The sequence below is a fragment of the Frankliniella occidentalis genome, unplaced genomic scaffold (assembly GCF_000697945.3).
Source record: "Frankliniella occidentalis isolate FOCC.00 unplaced genomic scaffold, Focc_3.1 Scaffold93, whole genome shotgun sequence".
NCBI classification, from domain to species: domain Eukaryota; kingdom Metazoa; phylum Arthropoda; class Insecta; order Thysanoptera; family Thripidae; genus Frankliniella; species Frankliniella occidentalis.
The window spans coordinates 923,743-944,012 of NW_026267222.1; the positions used below are offsets into that span (position 1 = coordinate 923,743).

The following is a 20,270-nucleotide window of genomic DNA, read 5'->3' on the forward strand; positions in this document are numbered from 1 at the left end:
AGCAGCAGGTCCTGCAAGCAGTTTGAGTTATTCACGAGAGTTAGACGCCATAAGGAGTTGTTTTTACGCGCGCAGTTGTTTTTACGTTCATTTGAATAAACGGAAATTCCGTTTATTTGGAACACCATCGGAATTTTGACTAGAAGTTAAGGTGATTTGCCGTTGATGGAAAGTAATTGCAGTTAATTCACATTCAAAATTCTGATGGTCCCCTAGTGACGGAATTTCCGTTGATGCGCATTTCTGAATGCTTCTAGGGTACTACCGGCCGGAAGTTTTTTGCTTTCCCCCAACTACATCTGCGGCTGTTGTTGTGCAACAAGCCCTCACCTTGTCGCCACGGCTCCTCCGCTGTCGGTGCGCCGTCCTCTTGGCGTCCATCTCGTCCTCCAGCGTCAGTCGGTAGCGCAAGGCGTTGAACTTGGCCCCGGTCCGGCGGCCGCTGCTAAAGGCCCCGAAGGGCGTGTAGCCGTACTCGATCCGCGCCATCTTCTGCCCTGGCCCCCCGCGCGCGAACAGGACACCGCAGCAACGCCCTCACTAGTGCCGACCTGTCTCGCGCCGGCTCACCCGCGACCGATCCGTGTCGATGATCGGATCCAAGATCCAATCGGCGCTCGAAATAAATGAGAGGCCTGGGCTGCGGCCGCGCTGCTGCGGTACTTAGGCGCGCAGGACCAAGGACCCGTCCTGGCCTCGCCCCGGGTCCGATCGGCACCCCCGCCCACTGGCACGCCGCGACTGGCACCGCGTCGCACTTAGGCCCCCGTGGGCACGGCGGCGGCGGGAGCAAGGCCGGCGGCCGAGCCAAGATAGCCATAAGGCCGACGTACAGCACCACCCGGTAGCATGGCGGAGGTCCCTTGGGGACATGCGCATTGCGTCGGTTGAACGAGGTGCTTCACTTTGTGAAGCCTCAATTATGGTGGATGGCAATTAATGGAATCTTCTGGTGAAGACGCTTCTACGCCGGCTTCACACACAAACTCGACGAATTTGTCTTTACGTACCCACTTTCACCTTTGGCATAGTATGTTACACATTGACTTAATACCAGCAAACAAGGCTTAGTGTAACAATCTTAAGTCCGTCGTACTTGGAACTGTCCATGTCGGGAGCGCGGGGAGTTTGAGCGACTAAAACCGACCCGCGCGCAATTTGCGTCTTCCCAGTTGGCTGGCATCGGCCAATCAGCTAGGCTGCCGATGAGAATGTTGCATGCACAGAAAGACGGAAGTGAAGAAACACTTGTGTCTGCTTCTGTCAAAGAGTTGTATTTGTCAGTGCCGGTGTTTACATAATTAATCTCTGCAATCAAAGTCCGTCCGTCGCACCCGACAATGATAAGACGCAATTAAATTGGTATGGAACACGGGGAGATACGCCCCGCCCTGCTCGAACCTAGACAAACCAAGAACGCTCCCGTGTAGCCTAGTCAGATATCACAAAGTAAAGCAACAAGTGTGAAAGTACAAGCTGTTGTTTTATCTCGTTCTGTTAAGATAAGAGAAAATGAACAATAACATTTGACGGTTGACTAAAACTTGAATTCATGTTCATGATTAGAAGAGTTCGAGTACCCATAAACAGACTCAGTTTCACAAGCACCAACATCTGCTCGTCATCTGGTAAGGGAATGTCGCCTCTTAGACTTATATGCTTACTGAAATATAACAAAATACCACAGGCTATTACAGCTTTAGAATTTCCATTTCCTATACATGTTTGATAATTAGTAAATTTCTACTATACATTATATGTTTATTTCTCATGTGTCCACTGCTGAGCTTTCTCTTCCCATCTATGTCAGTTAAATAATTAGTATGATGAATAGCAGAAATTTTCAGTTAAATGATACTTTGTTACTCCTGATTAGATAAGAAGAAACCCATAGTAGCGATGGATCTCTTAAAGGATTTTCCTCCTGGGCCTTTGGATCAATACAGACAACAAGCATCTTTTGACTGGAAATCGTTAAAAGTTTTTATGGAGGATGAAAAACTTCTTGAATTCAAGGTTTGGTTTCTTGTTCACGCACATTTGTGGTGCACCTGTGGCATATAAAAATAAATTTCTTCCCTCTAAAAAATGTATTAGTACTGTGAAGTTCTGAATTATTTTCCAGTTGAAATTGTGGAAAGCCTTAGAGGATGATCCCTTATTTCACCACCCCGTCCACACCCCTTCTGTTGATGAGCAGCGGAACCTTGCTGTAAAAAGAATGTATAAATTAAAAGCTATGAATCTGCTGACGATGGAAGACATAATTAATGAGCCAAGACTGGTAAATTTTCATTTATGATATTATTTTTTCTATCTTAAACACCACCTTATATTTATTACCTTTACAAACTATGGTTGGTGATTATATGTATTTCTAATCTTTAGCCTATGGTGCTTCATTCCGCCCTCTTTCAATATGAACCATCAACATCTATAAAATTATCTCTGACATTTGATTTCTTTAACAATGCTATCAGAGGTATGGGAACTGGAAAGCATTTTGATTATATGGAAGCTATTGAGGATGGCAGTGTAAGTACTTCGTAAATTAATATTCTGCGCACAGTTTCTGCCAAGGGACAAGTTCTACTTTTATGTACTTTTAAAAATTTTAGATTGGTGGGGCATTTGCGCTCACAGAAATAGCTCATGGTACAAATGTCAGAGGCATGCGTACTACAGCAATGTATGACACTAAGAGTAAGGAATTTGTCATCAATACTCCTGATTTTGAAGGTGCCAAATGCTGGGTTGGTAACCTTGGTAAGTGCATTTCCAGAGGTACTGTGGTTAAATGTTTGTAATAAGGCAAATAATCTCTAATGTTGTCTTTTTTACTTCTCTGGTGCTTTTAGGAAAATGTTGCACACATATTGTCTTGTATGCTCAGCTTATTACACCTGATGGACAAAACCATGGTCTTCATTCATTTGTTGTTCCAATCAGAGACACAAAAACTTTGCTTCCGTTTTCTGGTATTATTGTGGGTGATCTGGGTGAGAAAATTGGTCTAAATGGTGTTGATAATGGGTATGTAGTTGCTCAGTTACTTTTACTTACTTATTGCTCCTCCGTGTGTTATGAATCAGATGAATGTTTGCCAGGTTCATTCTTTTCAAAAATTACCGTATACCTCGTGATAACTTACTGAACAAGAATGGAGATGTCAGTGAGGATGGGAAGTATGTAAGCCCCTTTAAAGATCCAAACAAAAGATTTGGTTAGTAGATCTCTTACCGTCTTGATGATGAAAATTAAAGAGAGAGAGACCTATGACTTCATGCCATGTTATATGCCTCATAGGAGCTTCTCTAGGTGCCCTTTCTGGAGGACGTGTTGGAATATGTGGCCTCGGTGTTGCATACTTAGTGAAAGCCATCACAATTGCTGTACGTTACTCTGGAGTACGTCGACAATTTGGTCCCTCTGGCGCAGAGGAGTACCCTATTATTGAATACGAACTGCAGGTAATATTTTGTACCAAATTTACTATCTCTAATGTTTTGCTAAGCTATTTCACACTGAATTATTTTCATTAGCAATACAGATTGTTCCCTTACTTGGCTGCTGCCTATGCTCTGTCAAACTTCTCCACTTGGTTCCAAGGGGTCTACAGCAATTTCATAATAAAGAGCATTCTTGGTGAAAAATCAGATGATCAGGTGTGTTTTAAATTTTCTTTATGATTTATGACTTGCATTCACACTCTAAATAACCAAGTCATAATAGAATCTTCATTTAACAGGCTGATTTTGGGATTGAAATTCATGCGTTGTCATCCTCAGGTAAACCTCTATGTAGTTGGGTGGCAAGAGATGCTATCCAAGAATGCAGAGAATCTTGTGGAGGTCATGGGTATCTGAAAAGTAAGATAATTGTGACCTTGTAGTTCATGTTTGTGACAGTTCTCTGTAACATCATTAATTATCATCAATCTTGTTTTTTAAGTGGCTGGTATTGGAGATCTGCGTAACGGAAATGATGCGAACTGCACCTATGAAGGTGAAAACAATGTTTTAGTTCAGCAAACAAGTAACTGGCTACTGCAAGTTTGGAAACAGTTGAGGGAAAAAAAATCCATTCCAAAATCTCCTCTTGGATCATTCACATATATTAGTCAAGCAGATCAAATACTTCTTACTCATTTTGCACCAAAAACTGTAAGCCGAGTAGCATACTACAGTACATATTCTTGGATGTACTTTAGCTAAAATATTTAAAATTATAATTGTTTCTTTATTAGGTGGAAGAGGTATCCGACATACAAACTATTCTTAAGGCTTACAAGTGGCTTGTATGCTATCTTCTCAGCATCACTGACGAGAAAGTTTCATCCTTGATTGCATCAGGAGAAGATGCTTTCTCTGCTAGAAATAATTCACAGGTGTTTTTTGCTCGAACATTGTCGTTGGTATTTATTGAGGTGAGTGGAGTCTTTATAAAGGGAGCAGCATAAATTACATATGTGGTCATCTTTCTTGTGTTTTTTTTTTTCAGCACTTTGTTCTTGCTAAGATGTATGAAAAGGCCTGTATGAAAGAGCAGCCTGCTGAACAGTCTGCAGTACTGTTGAAATGTTGTCAGTTGTATGGCTTGTGGAGTCTTGAGAAGCACCTTGGAACTCTATACCAGGGTATTTATTTGACTTACCTAATAGGAAATTTTATCATATTTGGATGTTTTGAATTGAAAATTGTTAACTGATTATGTTTAGGAGGGTATATTAGCGGTCCCAAGCCTGCAGAGCTCATCCGGCAAGGTGTTCTTGATTTATGTGCCAAACTCAAACCAGAAGCCGTTGCACTAGCAGATGGACTTGCACCTCCTGATTTCATCCTCAATTCTGTCCTTGGGAAGTCTGATGGCAATGTAAGTTGTTAGTCTGAATGTTTAGTAGAATGTTGGTAATCCTGATTATTTTTTTTCCTTATTGAATGTTTGTGTTCAGTTGTATCAGAATCTTCAAGCTGCGCTCTACCAGAGCCCAGATACCTTTGAACGCCCATCCTGGTGGAAAGATGTTGTTCACTGGAAAGTACAGCCTAAACTCTAAAATGCATTAAATACAAACCAGTAAACCTTCAAACAAACAGCAAAAGTAAGTATTAAAATACAAACATATTTTATTGATTTTATTTTCATTTCATGATGGTGTTTAACAGCTTCAAATCAAAATACACTCCACCTTATTCACATGATCACGAGAACCTACAAGCGAAGGTAGTCAGATAGTAATTTTAAAAGCATATTAATGAGACAAAGTTAAATTACAATTATACAAAGGAAAATGAAAAATCAAAAATGTGCTGTCAATCTGTCAATGTCCTGCAAATCGTCTAGAATTTCATCAACTTTTGTTCCTATTTTCTTGGCAACTTCTGCCTTTTCACTGGCAGGCAGAGAGAAGAACTTCCAAACTAATTCTCCATCAATTATACCTCTTGCTGGATTGCTCAATAACTTTCTGGCACTTTTGTATGTTCTGCAATCATGAAATGAAAGTTAGAAATTGAAACTGTGTGTGCCTTAGATTTTAAGTTACTAAACAAGTAAGTCATCACATCTTTTGCATGCATAGGTACCTGAAAGCTTTAGGATTGAGACCAGCTACATGCTGTACACTTGTGACAAGAACATTTTGAAGCATTAATAAACGCCGGTAGGTTTTCTCCGGCACAGGAAGCAAAGAGCCAATGCCACCATCCATGGTAACTGTAAAATCAATTTAAAATGTTACAAACAATTTTAACTATCTAGATGAATATACGTACTGTACAGGGTTATACCGCCGGTCTCCTCTGGCGAATCTTACTTTCGCCAGTGACAGACCGGCAAATGTCTGATTAAAATTACTTTAAAAATACATTCGAATTTTCGCCGGTGACCTCTGGCGAATCTGGACATTCGCCGGCGAATGTCGACTTTCACCGCCACCGGACATTCGCCGTATATATATATATACATATATGAAAATATGTCATTTATTAAGTAGTTTAAGTTTACCAAACATATTGATGTGCCGTTTGTCTGCTCCCATAGCTTGTCTTCTATCAGGTGGAATGTCATTTAGTTTACATCTTATTCTGAAAAATTTAGACCCATGTTGTCCAAGATGGAAATCAGCTTTTCGCATAAGTCTCTGCCCTCCGCAACTTTCTCTTGCTTCAGGCTGATATGTGTATAACACAATATTTTTCTCAGCATCACTGACAAGAAAACCTAGTTGAGTGTTATCTATCATGAACTCTACATTTATGACTTCACATGCTCTGAAATCCTGGAAAGGTAGCAATATTAAGGCAAATGAGTAAAAAGTACATAATATCTGATGAGTTAGAAATTGCAGTCATAACATTAACTTGCCTTGCTAACTAAAGATAAGGTTCTATATTCTTCCTGGAAACGAAGCAGGCTAATGGACTTGAAGACATCGGCTACTAGTATCATGTTTTTAATAGTGATAATTTGATGGATGTAAATTTGTGTATCAATGAAGGCGACACCTACTAAATCATCATCTTTTAGTTGCCATATATATATCTGAGATGGGATGGGCAGAAATTGTTTTTGTATTATTTTAAATTAAAACGTTAAAGAAAGATACATTTTTTTAAGTAAATTGAATAAACTTACCTTTTGTCCTACAGCAGACACAAGGAAACCAAGAACCTGAGAAATAGCTGTTACTGGTCCCTTCTGTTCCTTTGAGTAGAGGCACTTAAACCTATTTTTGGTAAGTGGCTGACCAGGCTCTGGCACAACTTCAATAATGTCATAGATAATAATCTGTAAATACACATACATGTCTGAGCAACTGTGAAACCATTGGAATTTTGAAACACATTTGATGAATGACTTACTCTTCCGCGGCTAGTTACATCCTCCCCATAGTTGTAATTTGTACCAATTGCTACATAGCCTTTCAGACCACTTCTAGTACCCTCATAGGCTAGACTTACAGTCTTCAAGCAGGTCACATGTTCCCAGTCCTCTAGCTCCACACGGGTGTTTGGAATGACCTGAAAGAAAATGAAATATGTGAGCGCTGTGATGGAGGCGATCATGATATTTGTCTACATTGGCTAAGTAAGATTCTCAACTATCAAAGTTTTTCACTGATGGATGACTTACTTCCCATGACACAGGGGAGAACAGAAGAATGTTAAAGCGTTCTTGAAGAGGAAGTGGAAATCGCTCACTGCGTTCTTCTTCAGAGAGCTCCTAATATAATAAACAAAGAAAAAAATATGACTTAATAAATATTTATATCAAAATAAGTATTCCAGACTGATCAAATGAACTTACTTTGTCTTCCCCATTAAAACGGTAGTATTTGTTTGATGCTTCTATTGAACTTGTGACAACACAAAATGTTTTACTCTCCAAGTGATAAGTGACAAAATGTGGAGTGCAACGCAAAGGTACTTTGCGAACTGGCCATGTAGCATCATATGACAGATGAGTTGGAAGCACACAAATGCGCAATTCACTCTAGAACAGTGAACTGCTAATTAGTACTACCTGTGGTGAGTTAGATACTATAAAGCAATAGAAAGCATTCTAGTCAACCTTTTTGTTGAAGTAAAGAAATCCTTGAGGGCAGTTAATATTGTGGAAAGGAGCAAAACACATCACAGGACCATCAATATTCATGGGATGAGAGCGGAGTTCTCCCCTAGCTGTGAGGAATAACCAATGAGGGTATGCCCCACATACAAATACCTGCAGAAAGTAAGTACATATAACACAATTAATGATACAAACTTGTAGTCAATATTTTAGGTGCAAAGTTAAGTCATTTCTGTGCAATTCTCTTACTCCATTGTATCCTGCAATATTTCCAAAGTAACGGAGTTGGGTAACACGGTTTAGTTTGTCTTCTGTTTTCTTGCCTCTGATTTGGATCAAATGGAAAAATTATATTCATGCTGGTAGCAGCATTAAAAAGCGCAACAATATTCACAAACCTTGTTTTCCGCTCTCTGATGAGAACACTATGATTCACTTTGCTGAAACGTATTTTCAAATTTCCTCGAGGATATCTATATATTTGATAGATGAGAAGTTCATCGTCTGTGCGAGCAAGTAAAAGAGGTTGGTTGCCATGATGACCAAGCCCAACTACCAAAAGCTCTCGTACCAGAAGGTCTGGGCTAAGTCCTAAAATTTAAAATTATGTCAGTAGAGTTGATATAACAAATTTTTGCTGTCATAATTATGACAATCTTGAGGTACCTGAATCTCCTTGAGGTAGTGGGGTTGGTGTAGCTTCTAAACTGTCAGTAAGTACTCTGAGGCCTTGCCCCAAGCCTCTTACAATGTAACTTAATTTGAATTCAGGCAATGTATATATTTCCATCAAACCATTTTCACGAATGAGGAAGAGCCAGAATGATGGATCCACTTTCTGCATCCGTTTATGCCACCTATTAAAAAACAAATTCAAGGAAAAGTAACATTGTGTTCCAACTAAAAATGTGATTCTACAAAAGAGAAAGCAATTTCTGACCATGGTACACTCTTGGAAGAAGTTGAAGGTTGAGTTTCTACCGGGTTTGGCATTGTAAACAAAGTTGTAGGATCAGTATCACCATAAAGAAGATCATCTTCATCATCCACTTCATTTTTTGTGGGATCCCTAAGCATGTAAGGAACAAGCAATATAGTAAACAACACAAACATAAATGTACAAAGTATCACACATACCACATCAATACTTTCAGTGAAAGGGAATCCAAAACCCCATATAATAAAGCCACAGTAATTCTCTCACACAAAAAGTTTAAGGTACCTACACTTTTTGCGCAGTCTCCTCTGCAATATCTGTTGTATACTCCTCTGTGAGTGAGAAGGTCAGTAATCCGCTTACATCTCGGTATGTGCACAGAGCAGTTATTTGTGGTTTCTGGAATGAAATTAAAATAATCAGTAGAGACATTACGACCTTAATAATACAGTAAAAACGGGATAGTAAGAAGAGCTCAGGACCAAGGTCTAAGAATGTTATATCCAAGTATGGTATTCTATATACAAAGGTGATGTGCTATAACAAATTTGAATTGGGTCATCTGAAAAGCTACTTTGTAAGAAGGTAGGTATTCTTACTATCCAGGATTTATTGTATCTTGCAATCTAAGAAATGGAAAGGGGAGCTGTTACCAGTGATATTGGAGGCCGTGTGACATGCAGTTTGGTTTCTCCCCGGCCTTCTCGAAGTGTAAGCAACATAACTTGACCATCCTCCGTCAAGATGACAACATAAGGGTCAGCAGATGATGCGAAGGTCACAGGTGAACCAAGATCCAAAGGTATATGTTGCACTTGTTCATCACCTTGAAGAAGTCGCACCCCCAAGTGTGATACCTAAACAACAGGATTTTTTTAAAAAGTTATTAGTATTTTTTTTAACAAAGTTATTTTTTTATTTTATTTTTAAGACATAAACATATTTATGGATACAGAATGTAAAGCCAGAATGGTCAGTCCAAAAATCAATCAAATAATTGCTCATAAAAAAAAGTGAAGAAGACAACAATGAATAGTGACAATATATTATAGAAGTATTGACATTAAGACTAAAGCAAAATCACACCTGGATAATATACTTGTTCAGTCCTAGATTTCCAGCATAAACAGTGGCTCCTTCTGTGCTAAAACCTGATTGATCCACTTCATTAATTTCTCTGCCTGTTTGCAACACCTGTAATAGAATTTAGAGTGAAACAGAGAGGAAGATACTGTTAATAATTTCATTGTATTTAATTTTTCTTTGAACCTCACCATAGTAGAAGATCTTTGGCTTAGAATGAGAAAAGCATGGGTTGGATCATTGTCAATAACAGAAATATCATCTGCAACATGGCTTGAGCTGATAACAGTCCACATATCAATACAACCAGGTAGTTCAAATGTAGTGACAACCTTTAAAACATAAAAAATTGAAGTTTTAACAAAATAATCAAGAGGGACAGATAAAATTGATCCACCACAATGAATTAAAAAACTGGCTGTACCTGAGGGCGCACACTACGTTGAAGGACACAAAGAGCCCCATTTTTGCCATAGCCGGATGTAGTTACAAGCTCAATATCAGGATCTTGAGTGTTTGAAGAGAATTCTTCGGATAAAAATGCTGGCTCACCCATTGCAACATCACCACAGGGGCCTATGTTCAGCAAACTGTCGCATACCTAGAAGATTTTTCTTTTTAAAGAGGACCTTGTGTAGGGAATAAAATACTATGACATATAGTATTGTATAAAGACAAACCTCAAACACATAGGAAGCAATCTGAATGGTGGAAGCTTGATGTTCTCGTCCATACACTTCTAACTCATCAGGATCCCTGATATCTGCTACATCAGATGCCATCCAATCTCCTGCAATAAAAAATAAAATAATTAACACCTATAAAATGCTTATCACATGCAAAGTATTTGATTATTGATCTTGGGTATCAAATGCTTACCCAAGGTGTCCAAACGCTTCTTTTTAGCCACTGGCTCTCTTCTTTCTTCTAGTTTTAGGGTTGTACTCTGTTCTTTTTCAGTGAAACGTAACAGCAGGGAATTTCCAAGACGTGACCCCAAAAATAGGTAGTTTTCTTCAAACATACACATCTGAAGGAAAAAACTCATGTAGCAAATAGTGTCCAGAAGCACAAAAAGCAATTACAAAGGGAAAAAAAGACCTACACAGGTTGTCAGGACACTGGCAGCTGCCTTTTCAAAATGAAAATTGCGTACACTACGCATGCTGTCGGCATATATAGTAAGAACATACAGTTCACCATTTTTCAGCGAGAGTACAACACGGTCATGCGAGAGAAAGGCTGCTTGCGCTCCCTCTAAAGTCATGCAAACACCTTCCTGGACTTCTGCAAATAGAACACACTGCTTTTAGATCAAGTTTATATCATAACGTAGAGGAATAACAGGTGTTTATTGATGAACTTACTCAGAGGGAAATTGGTGCTTATATCAGTTACACTATTAAGAGACACTCCAAATGGAGGAACACTCTGATTTAGATAAATAATAGCATTTGTGGTTAATATAAGAGTACCACCTAGAGGCTTTTCAATAGCAAGTGCTTGAACACAATCAAATGGCAAGTTAGACACAGACCAAATTACAGGATGAACTCGTTGCATGATATTTAATGATATAGCGACCATACAACAAGTATCTTGTCTTACAGCTATCCTCCTGAAAAAAAAAAAAAAAATGACAGTTGCATTTCAGATATGAAAAAATTCATGGAAAGTATACTGTAGCAAATTAATTATTTATCCATTTTTAAATCTCAGCTTTACTATACTTCACTCACCCTGGGAATGTTCTGACTGGTTCATATAGTATAAGAACAGTGGGTTCATAATAGCCATGAAGAAATTGGATGTCAATTATATTATCCATTTTCTCATCAAGATCCTTGAGGATGATCATGTAGGAGGCCATAACACTTGTACCAGATGTATTGGTGGGTCCACTACCTTTGGCTTCAGCAGATGTAGCATCAGGATCTTCAACTACAGATTCATGTCGGAATGGCAGGACCACCAGCTTACGACCATACACCAACATAGCAGCACAACGACCTTCTGGGTCCACCCTCACCATTGGGATATGGAAGTTATGCATCCAACCACCCTGAAAGTATAAGTCAGTGTGAGTGCAAGAAGTACTAAACATTGACATTGTTAATTAAAAACTGTACCCGCATGTCCTCTTCTTCGAAATAATGGAGAGACAAGGTTTTAAGATTGTGCGTGTCCAAATCATACTCCACAAGTGATAACTTGGCATCTCTAAAAGACAGTAGTAACGCATCTCGTCCTGATCCTGCCAAAGATACTGCCTGGAGTGACATGACATTTCCAAATAAATGGTACGTTGCCAAACATTCTAATTTCATAACAGGTGGCCCCCTGTCTGAAAAACAAGATAGAAGATAAAAAGACTGTAGTGTATCTTGCGTAAATGAATTAATGTTAAACTAAAGATGGAATCACATACTTCTTTGAATTTCATTTTTGTTGGGTATTGCATCTGGGACAAGTCGGAACACACGAAGTATGTTAGCTCCAGCAACTACTAATGATCGTTCATTTCGGTTGAAGAAGTTACACGTAATGGCATGTTCAACAGCTGTTGCTGGGTGTGTTTGACGACACACAGAGAACATTGTGGGAACTAGTTCAAAAAGAACTTATGAAAAGCTGGAAAGCAAGATAACTAACTTAATGACAAGAAAACTGATTAATGAAAGCAGACACATTGGGCTATAACGAAGGGGGAAAAACTCTAACCTTCATAAAATATGGAACGTTTACGATCTTAGTGCCTAAAGGCGTTGTCCATAATACTTAAAAGTCATTCAAATTCATGATTATAATCTGTCACCGGCGTAGCATAGTATCAAGATACTGTAAAAATTGATAAAAGCAAGGCTCGTTAAACATGGGTAACGAATGACACTAGAGGCACGTAAAAGACATTGAAATATTGGCTCTATAACTATTTACGAGCACAGAAATGAGAGAGATAGAGTAAAAATTGCGAAATAAGTGCTCACCGGACGAAACAATAAACAGGTTATGTTTTCTGACCCTGCTACCCAACAACAACTAACAACAAAAACAACTACCAACATGTACCAACACTACGACCTGTCTAAAACTGTAGTTTTGAAGAAGACATTATCCTGATTTTTATCCAAGATCTTATTTAAAATGGCAGAGAAAATATACGGCATATCTGTAGGCAGTTTGGAAGGTTTGGGGGGTCCCGACACTGAAAAATAAAGTAACGAATGTTGGCCCACCTTGTACTTTTTGACAGTCTGGCTAACCTCTGATGAAAAAGCGAAGTTGGCTATCCTGTCTTCTCTTTTCTGCCTTTCTGGCTGTGGCTGTGAAGTTAGGTTAGGTTGGTGATATCGAATGCAAAGCCTGCCGGCATATTTTGCGAAAATTCACTTGGATTAATTGCGTTTATGGTGTTGTCCCAGTGGTACATTACTGCCGAATCGTATTTCGTTCATAGTTAAGAATGGGTAAAGCCAAGAAGGGCAAGACTTTGGGTAAAGAAGAAGAAATGTAAGTCGTTTGTTGCACAATCTGTCTGCTTGCCATGCTCAACGTTAAGGCTAACTTCTATCGGAATGTTCATCAACTCAACAATAACATATTCTTTTTGGAGTTTTGTGACCGAACAAGCCATTGTATCGTGTGTCGTGCTATAAGATTAACACTTTTATGGGTCTTTTGACCTTGTCATTTAGAGACAGTCAATTTGACATTTGATGGGCTCACTGATGGGATGTGTATGATGACAACTTTATTGTGTAACCATCATTTTGAATGATTCTCTTGAAATGTGTCACCATGCCAATATTTTCTCCCTATTTTATCCCTTGTGAACTTGCCTTTAGTGTTAGAGTGTACATGATTCAGCAGCATAATCGTAATTAATATTGTGCTGTAAGTTAACGTTTGATGAGATTTTAAGTTTGGTATCTTCTTTCTCCTTTTAGCAGCGATGATGAAGTGGAAATTCAAGTCTCAGAAGATAAGCCATCTCAATCATCTAAAAAGTTGGTGTTCGGACAGCTGTGTGTAATAGCTTAAATGCTTCAACTGTGACTAATTTTAACATATGTGCTCTTGTTATTTATAGGTCTAAAGCTGAGAAAAATGTTGACACTGAAGATGAAGAACAGCCCAAATCAAGAGGAAAGGAAAGGAAGAAGAAGAGTAAGGTATGTGGCATAGTCATCCTGATATCATTTATAATGTTAATTTATGCTGATAGTACCTTTTGAGCTCTATAACTCACAATTTTTGCAATTTGTCTTTTATCATCAGAAGGTAGCTGAATCTGACAATGATGCTGAAAGTGATGATGAGGATTCAAAGCCGGCAAAGAAAAAAGACAAAAAGAAGAAAGGCAAGGCTGCTGAAAGTGACAGTGAAGAAGATGAAAGTGATGTTGCAAAGAAGGCTAAATCCAAGAAGGGCAAAAAGGCCAAGAATGACAGTGATGATGAAAGTGAGGGTGTGAGCACAAAGGCTGACAAGAAGAGTAAGAAGAAGAAGAAAAAGGGAGGGGATTCTAGTGATGAAGAGGTTGGAGCTGTAAAATCCAGCTTTGCTCTGTTGTCAGTTGAGGATGACGATTCTGGTGGAGAGAGTCCTCCCCCTCAACCTGAGACAGATTCTGAACCTGAGGAGGTGAGCACAAAGGGTAAAGGCAAGAAGGGTAACAAACCTACTCCTGCATCACAGGGTGGGAAGAAGAAAAAGAAGAAGGGTGGTGATGATGACGATGAAGACCTGGACGCAATGCTTGCTGAGCTTGCCTTGGAATATGCAGGAGTCAAGAAGGAGGATGCAGGTGAGGAGGAGGGAGGGAAGAAAAAGAAGAAAAAAGGGAAGGGTGCTGATGAAGGACAAGATGGTGAGTCTTCTGTTTATTCAGCTGGATTGACATTTTTCTTACTGTTCATTTCTACTACTTGTACTCTACATTCTTTCCAGATGAAGAAGCCGACAAGAAGTCTAAAAAGAAGGGGAAAAAAACTGAGGAAGATGGTTTAGAGGATGGTGGTGATGATGAAGAAGGTGGAACAGTGAAGACTGCTGCTCAGAAAAAGAAAGAGAAAAAGGAAAGGCAGAAGCAAGAAAAGAAGGTTTGTAAATTCTTGGGTGTAGTATGAATGGTAGAATATTTATTGATTGATTCCTATTAACAATATTTTGGTTCTCTTTTGTCTAGGAAGGAAAAGTAACAGAGGACCCTAAACCTAAGACTGAGAAGAAACCAGAAAAGAAGGCTCCACCTCCTGTTGAGGAAGTGAATGAAGCTGAAGGTAGATGCTTAAATCAAACGCTCTTTCTTACTTTCTTAAAATAGTGTTCTGGACTTATCATCCTTGTACTTTCCAGATGGGGATGACAAGAAGAAGAAGAAAAAGAAGGGAAATGACAAAGACGATGATAAAGGTGATAAGGGTAAAAAGGGACCTGCAAAGAAAACAATTGCTGCTATGCAGGAAGCTCTGAAGAAAATACGTGAAGAAGAAGAACGAATGGCAAAGGAAGAGGAGGAGCGGATACAGCGAATTGAAGCCGCTGAAGAGGCCAAGAGAGAGGCAGTATGTAGTAGTTTTGCCTTTTCCCACTTAAGCTTGTTCTTGTTACTCATGTCCTACTTGTAATTACCTATGTACTTAGAAGATTACCAGTAAATCTTTAACTTTTTTTCCCTCAGGCAAAATTAGAGCAGGAGCGCAAGGATAAGAAAAAACTGAAGGAAAAGGAACGCAAGGAGCGCTTGAAGGCTGAAGGCAAACTTTTAACTCCGAAACAGAAGGCAGAACGAGCCCGTGCTCAGGCACTTTTGGAGGCTCGTAAAGCCCAAGGCCTTGATTTGCCAAATGTAGGAGAAAAGAAACCTGTTAGACCAGGCACTAGGGTAAGGCCTTCAAAGGTCAAGTCTCAAACAAGTCAGGATAAAGGTAACATTACCATTTTTGTTTTATATTTCTTTTGTAATTCCTGGTGTCACTTTCACTGTGTAATATATTGATCATGGTATAGTTAATAATCTACATCCCTCTGTTTGTCTTAGATGATTCTGTTCAGAAACCTGACACCCAATCAGAAACCATTCAGGTAGAAATTGTTGACAAAAAGGAAGAGAAGCCTAAAGAACCTGAAGATGATGTTAAAGATTCTTGGGATGCTGAGTCATCAGAGGAGGAAGGTAAGTTAGAAATTTTATTCTATGAGCACTTTAAATTTGCTCAAAACTGTGTTAGTCGTTAGGAACCAAATGTTTCATTCTCTGTTCCATGTTTTTAATCAGAAAAAACTGAGACTGAAACTCCAGCGCCTGCACCAGCCAAGGGAGGAAAGAAGGTAGCCGAAGAATCTTCTGAAGATGAGTCGTCAGATGAAGAGAGTGAAAGTGACTCAGAAGAAGAGAGCAGCGACAGTGAGGAGAGTGACAGTGACACTGGTAGAACTGATGCTGAACGAAAACGTGAAAAGGCTTTGTCAAGAATACAGGTAGGTGTTTGCTTCCTACCTGCCTTGCTGTGTATCAGATCATTTTGTCTTTGAACTACATGTACCATTATGAAATAATGTCTTGCAGAAACGCCGGGAAGAGGCAGAAAAGAACAGAACAGTTAAAAATCTTAGAGCTGCAGTTGTGTGTGTCCTTGGACATGTTGATACTGGCAAGTATTTATATTTTCCTCTATCACTGATTAAAATTTTATAAAGTTTACCAGGTTTACAACAGTTCAAATTTTTGGGTTATAGGTAAAACAAAGATCTTAGATAAACTTAGAAGAACTAACGTCCAGGATGGTGAGGCTGGCGGTATTACCCAACAAATTGGTGCTACTAATGTCCCAATTGATGCAATTAAAGAGCAAGTTAAAATAGTTAAAGACGTAAGTTAACTTTGGAGACCAAAATACTATTATGTCAACAAGATTTTCTTGTTATGTGTATCTCAATTTTTTAATTTTCTTTTTCAGTTTGATGAAAATGATTTAAGAATTCCAGGGCTTCTGATTATTGATACACCTGGTCACGAATCTTTCTCAAATTTGAGGAATCGTGGTTCATCACTCTGTGATATTGCCATTTTAGTTGTTGATATTATGCACGCACTTGAGCCGCAAACAATTGAATCAATAAATCTTCTTAAAACTAAGAAAACGCCATTTGTAGTTGCTCTTAACAAAATTGACAGGTAACTTCAATTTTGAATGCCACTTACTTGTTGTCTCATCAAATGTTTCTACTTATTGCACAAATTTATTGCAGATTATATGACTGGCAGACTATGAACCGTAAGGATGTTCGTGATATTATAAAGGGTCAGCAAGCCAACACTCAACTTGAATTTGAGCAACGAACTAAAGAAGTTATTTTACAATTTGCTGAACAGGTATTAATGATGAATATAATGGGGGACATTCATTTTCAGTTTGAAAAGCATGTGTTTCATTAAGACATTTGTCATACCAGGGTCTCAACGCAGCATTATTTTATGAAAATCCTGATCCTAGGAGTTATGTTTCTCTTGTGCCCACTAGTGCTATCACTGGTGAAGGTATGGGAAATATTTTGGCGCTCATTGTTGATAACTGTCAGAATCTCCTTGCCAAACGGCTCATGTATTCAGATGACTTGCAGGTAAATCAATCAAGTCAATTTCTTACTTATCGCTGACTGAGAGTTTTAAAATTTGTCTTTACAACATTATTTTGTTTTACAGGCCACAGTTCTGGAAGTAAAGGCAATCCCTGGTTTAGGAACAACAATAGATTGTATCTTAGTGAATGGTAAACTTAGGGAAGGAGATACAATGATAGTGGCTGGTACAGATGGGCCAGTTGTCACTCAGATCCGATCTTTACTGATGCCTCAGCCTATGAAAGAACTACGTGTTAAGGTAATCAAAATATTAACAGCGTTACACTCTTCACTGTTATATTTACAGTCTGAAAAAATTGCCTTTAGTTCTGAAGTCCTTAAATTTTCTTTACTTTTTCCTTTAAATCTTCTATCTTATAATTTACTTTTATTTTGTTCCAAATTATATTCACTTATTTCTTAAATATTTTTGTGGACAGAATGCTTATGTGGAGTACAAAGAGATAAAGGCAGCTCAAGGTGTAAAAATTGCTGCTAAAGAGTTAGAAAAAGCTATTGCTGGTCTTAATCTTCAAGTTGCCCAAAACCCTGATGAAGTTGAAATTCTTAAAGAGGAAGTTGCAAGAGATTTGAAGTCTGCTCTCAGTCATGTTAGACTAGCTGAGCGTGGGGTCTATGTTCAGGCTTCCACACTTGGATCACTTGAGGCATTGTTAGAATTTTTGAAATCATCAAAGATTCCTGTAAGTTACATTCTAAGTGTGCTGTATTAGTCTTATGTATCATTTTGTTAAATTGTAAAACATAACAAGTAATTGTTTTTCTCCATCAGTATGCAAATATTCGTATTGGTCCAGTTGTGAGAAAGGATGTTATGAAAGCATCTATTATGTTGGAGCATGATAGCCAGTAAGTACCACCTTCCTTGTTTATGCCCCCAAATAGATCTGTATAGTTTTTTCTCACATGATAACTTTGTTTGAATTTAGGTTTGCAACAATCCTAGCCTTTGATGTGAAGGTTGAGAGGGATGCTCAAGAACTCGCAGACAGTACTGGGGTTAAAATATTCCAGGCAGATATCATCTATCATTTATTTGATAAATTTATGGCATACAGGGAAGAATTAAAACAGCGCAAGAGAGATGAATTTAAGCACATTGCTGTATTCCCATGCAAACTCCGTGTTCTACCTCAGGTGCGTTTATCATATCACAATGTTTTGTTGTCAATTTTCAAAAGTGAAGATAGACTTGCTGACTTGCCCACTCTCTGTTCTCTTCCAGTTTGTTTTCAATTCTCGTGATCCCATTGTATGTGGTGTAATGGTTGAGGCTGGTATTGTTAGAGAGGGAACACCAATTTGTGTACCTAGTAAAGAGGTGAGTGTTTTGGTGCCTCTTTGCATCTATTCCATGTGTAATTTTTATGTCAACATCATCTTTTAAATCTTTCTTTTCAAAATCTTTCTTTTCAATAGTTTGTTGAGGTTGGTATTGTCACTAGTGTTGAAAGTAATCACAAACCAGTTGAAAGTGCTCGCAAAGGAATGGAGGTGTGTATTAAGATTGAGCCTGTACCGGGTGAAGCACCAAAAATGTTTGGAAGACATTTTGATGAAACTGATATGCTGGTCAGCAAGGTATGCAACGCAAATTTTTATCAAATATATGCAAATTAACAAGAAGTGTTTCTTTATGCTTCCAATTTGTAATCTCTTTTTGTTTGATGTTTGTGTGTGTTTTTAGATAAGCAGACAATCTATTGATGCTTGCAAAGACTACTTCCGTGACGATCTAAATAAGCAAGACTGGCAACTTATGGTAGAATTGAAGAAAACCTTTGAAATTCTTTAGTAAGTACATTCTTTGTTTTTTTAAAATCCTTTAAACTTTTGTGGGGGCAACATCAAAACTCAAGCCCCACCCTTTTTTTTTCCTACAGGGAACAGAAGAAAAGGGTGCTGGCATCCTGGTTTGTCCAGATTATATTCGCTCACTTGTGTGCTTTACCTGCATATGTATTGCAAGATGCAACTGTGACCAATGAAAAGACTAAATGGAAAACTTTTTTTTCTTTTTAGAAAGATGATGAAGGGAAACGGTGTTGACATTATTTATTGGTGCTTATTAGCACCCTGGATATACTTTGTGTACTCCAATAATTTCCTTACAAAATGTGATATGGAAGGCAGTGTTTTTACTACATCACTTTCTTCAGCTCTTCCATGCAATTTGCTCCTTGTTTTACTTAACCTGGTACTCACAATGCACAATGATCCATTGGAATATTCTTTCACTTCATGAACATTAATGTGCATATTTAAAGATCAATGTATAAATTCTCTTGTCTCAAAGTCAATGTGACTCAGCCTGTGGAAAATGTGATAGAACTCAATGACTCTGGCCACAATACTTTTAAATCACTTGTACCTCAATCATTAGATATATGTATCAATATAGAAAGTAAGATTTCTAAGGTTCTACTTAATCTGCTCGGGGTACAGTTATTTCTTGGCATTTTTTTCCCCCCCCCCCCCCTCCTCCCCCTTTAAAAAAAACTTATTATTTTTGGTGTGTCATTGATCTGTTTTGGTGTAGGAATTTCAAACCTTCCTATCGTGTATTTTAAACATTTGAATTCTTGAAATGTATCAGTTAATGTTACCCTAGGCTTTTATTCAGATGAATGATTGAAGACCATTTTTTATAGATTTTTAAGAAACAAACAGTATCAGTACGTTATGAGTAGAGCATTGTGGTTTCAAGTAATTCTCATTATTTACTTTGAGTGGAAAGTTTGTGAATTTCTTCTTCCCTCAGTTCATGTATGTGAGTGAATATATTCATGGCAGACTCAGGTTGCTATGATCTATTGCTTTAGCATTGTTATTTTATTCTAGAATATTGGATTCTATACCTTTTCATTCAAATTGGATAAAATTGTCAAATCTATTATTTAAAACATATTAAGACTGGTGAGTGCAAATTAATGCCCTAACTTTCTCAATTTAGAAAATTCTTGTTACCCTGTTGCAGCAAAGTCACAGTATACAAATCATCATCATAAAATCTCTTATGCATTACTATCTT

The 20,270-nt window shown here is 38.3% G+C and overlaps 3 protein-coding genes across 4 annotated transcripts in view; 2 read left to right on the top strand and 1 right to left on the bottom strand.

The window, feature by feature from the left end:
• Positions 1-1,231: 1,231 nt before the first annotated feature.
• Positions 1,232-5,868, top strand: LOC113209657 (peroxisomal acyl-coenzyme A oxidase 3). The gene is made up of 16 exons (XM_026427302.2): positions 1,232-1,628; positions 1,877-2,016; positions 2,126-2,284; positions 2,389-2,535; positions 2,619-2,766; positions 2,859-3,033; positions 3,108-3,223; positions 3,307-3,470; positions 3,543-3,665; positions 3,749-3,869; positions 3,952-4,163; positions 4,247-4,426; positions 4,501-4,636; positions 4,718-4,872; positions 4,952-5,101; positions 5,582-5,868. The coding sequence occupies exons 1-15, from the start codon at positions 1,553-1,555 to the stop codon at positions 5,054-5,056; spliced, it is 2,157 nt and encodes a 718-aa protein (XP_026283087.1). The 5' UTR covers positions 1,232-1,552; the 3' UTR covers positions 5,057-5,101; positions 5,582-5,868.
• LOC113209656 (cleavage and polyadenylation specificity factor subunit 1) lies at positions 5,123-12,658 on the bottom strand. The gene is made up of 27 exons (XM_026427300.2): positions 12,580-12,658; positions 12,314-12,430; positions 12,021-12,223; positions 11,722-11,936; positions 11,332-11,654; positions 10,960-11,210; positions 10,698-10,879; positions 10,472-10,622; positions 10,273-10,382; positions 10,017-10,193; positions 9,784-9,924; positions 9,596-9,703; positions 9,163-9,366; positions 8,799-8,908; positions 8,513-8,641; positions 8,239-8,429; positions 7,971-8,163; positions 7,822-7,897; positions 7,573-7,725; positions 7,309-7,494; positions 7,135-7,224; positions 6,864-7,022; positions 6,637-6,789; positions 6,367-6,543; positions 6,007-6,280; positions 5,586-5,715; positions 5,123-5,485 (listed from the first exon to the last, which is right to left on the bottom strand). The coding sequence occupies exons 3-27, from the start codon at positions 12,187-12,189 to the stop codon at positions 5,299-5,301; spliced, it is 4,239 nt and encodes a 1,412-aa protein (XP_026283085.1). The 5' UTR covers positions 12,190-12,223; positions 12,314-12,430; positions 12,580-12,658; the 3' UTR covers positions 5,123-5,298.
• Positions 12,659-12,887: 229 nt separating this feature from the next.
• Positions 12,888-20,270, top strand: part of LOC113209629 (eukaryotic translation initiation factor 5B) — a gene marked incomplete in the record, with an annotated part of 14,728 nt that continues 7,345 nt past the window's right edge. Inside the window, 23 exon segments of one of the 2 annotated variants that reach the window (XM_052269468.1) lie at positions 12,888-13,102; positions 13,540-13,599; positions 13,683-13,764; positions 13,871-14,462; positions 14,543-14,694; positions 14,781-14,874; positions 14,951-15,159; positions 15,276-15,522; positions 15,636-15,770; positions 15,873-16,075; positions 16,164-16,248; positions 16,334-16,467; positions 16,555-16,772; positions 16,847-16,970; positions 17,051-17,218; positions 17,301-17,477; positions 17,659-17,922; positions 18,012-18,088; positions 18,169-18,376; positions 18,465-18,560; positions 18,659-18,820; positions 18,927-19,033; positions 19,123-20,270. In XM_052269468.1, coding sequence (XP_052125428.1) covers positions 13,056-13,102; positions 13,540-13,599; positions 13,683-13,764; positions 13,871-14,462; positions 14,543-14,694; positions 14,781-14,874; positions 14,951-15,159; positions 15,276-15,522; positions 15,636-15,770; positions 15,873-16,075; positions 16,164-16,248; positions 16,334-16,467; positions 16,555-16,772; positions 16,847-16,970; positions 17,051-17,218; positions 17,301-17,477; positions 17,659-17,922; positions 18,012-18,088; positions 18,169-18,376; positions 18,465-18,560; positions 18,659-18,820; positions 18,927-19,033; position 19,123 — 3,642 coding nt within the window. 2 annotated transcript variants of the gene reach the window in all.

Coding starts and splice junctions, on each gene's coding strand:
- LOC113209656 (XM_026427300.2), bottom strand. CDS start 12,189: ATGTTCTCTGTGTGTCGTCAAACACACCCAGCAACAGCTGTTGAACAT. Junction 7,898..7,970: donor ATCAGAGAGCGGAAAACAAG/GTTTGTGAATAT, acceptor GATCCAAATCAG/AGGCAAGAAAACAGAAGACA. Junction 6,544..6,636: donor TGTCTGCTGTAGGACAAAAG/GTAAGTTTATTC, acceptor ATCCCATCTCAG/ATATATATATGGCAACTAAA.
- LOC113209657 (XM_026427302.2), top strand. CDS start 1,553: ATGTTCATGATTAGAAGAGTTCGAGTACCCATAAACAGACTCAGTTTC. Junction 3,224..3,306: donor AGATCCAAACAAAAGATTTG/GTTAGTAGATCT, acceptor TATGCCTCATAG/GAGCTTCTCTAGGTGCCCTT. Junction 3,870..3,951: donor AGGTCATGGGTATCTGAAAA/GTAAGATAATTG, acceptor TTGTTTTTTAAG/TGGCTGGTATTGGAGATCTG.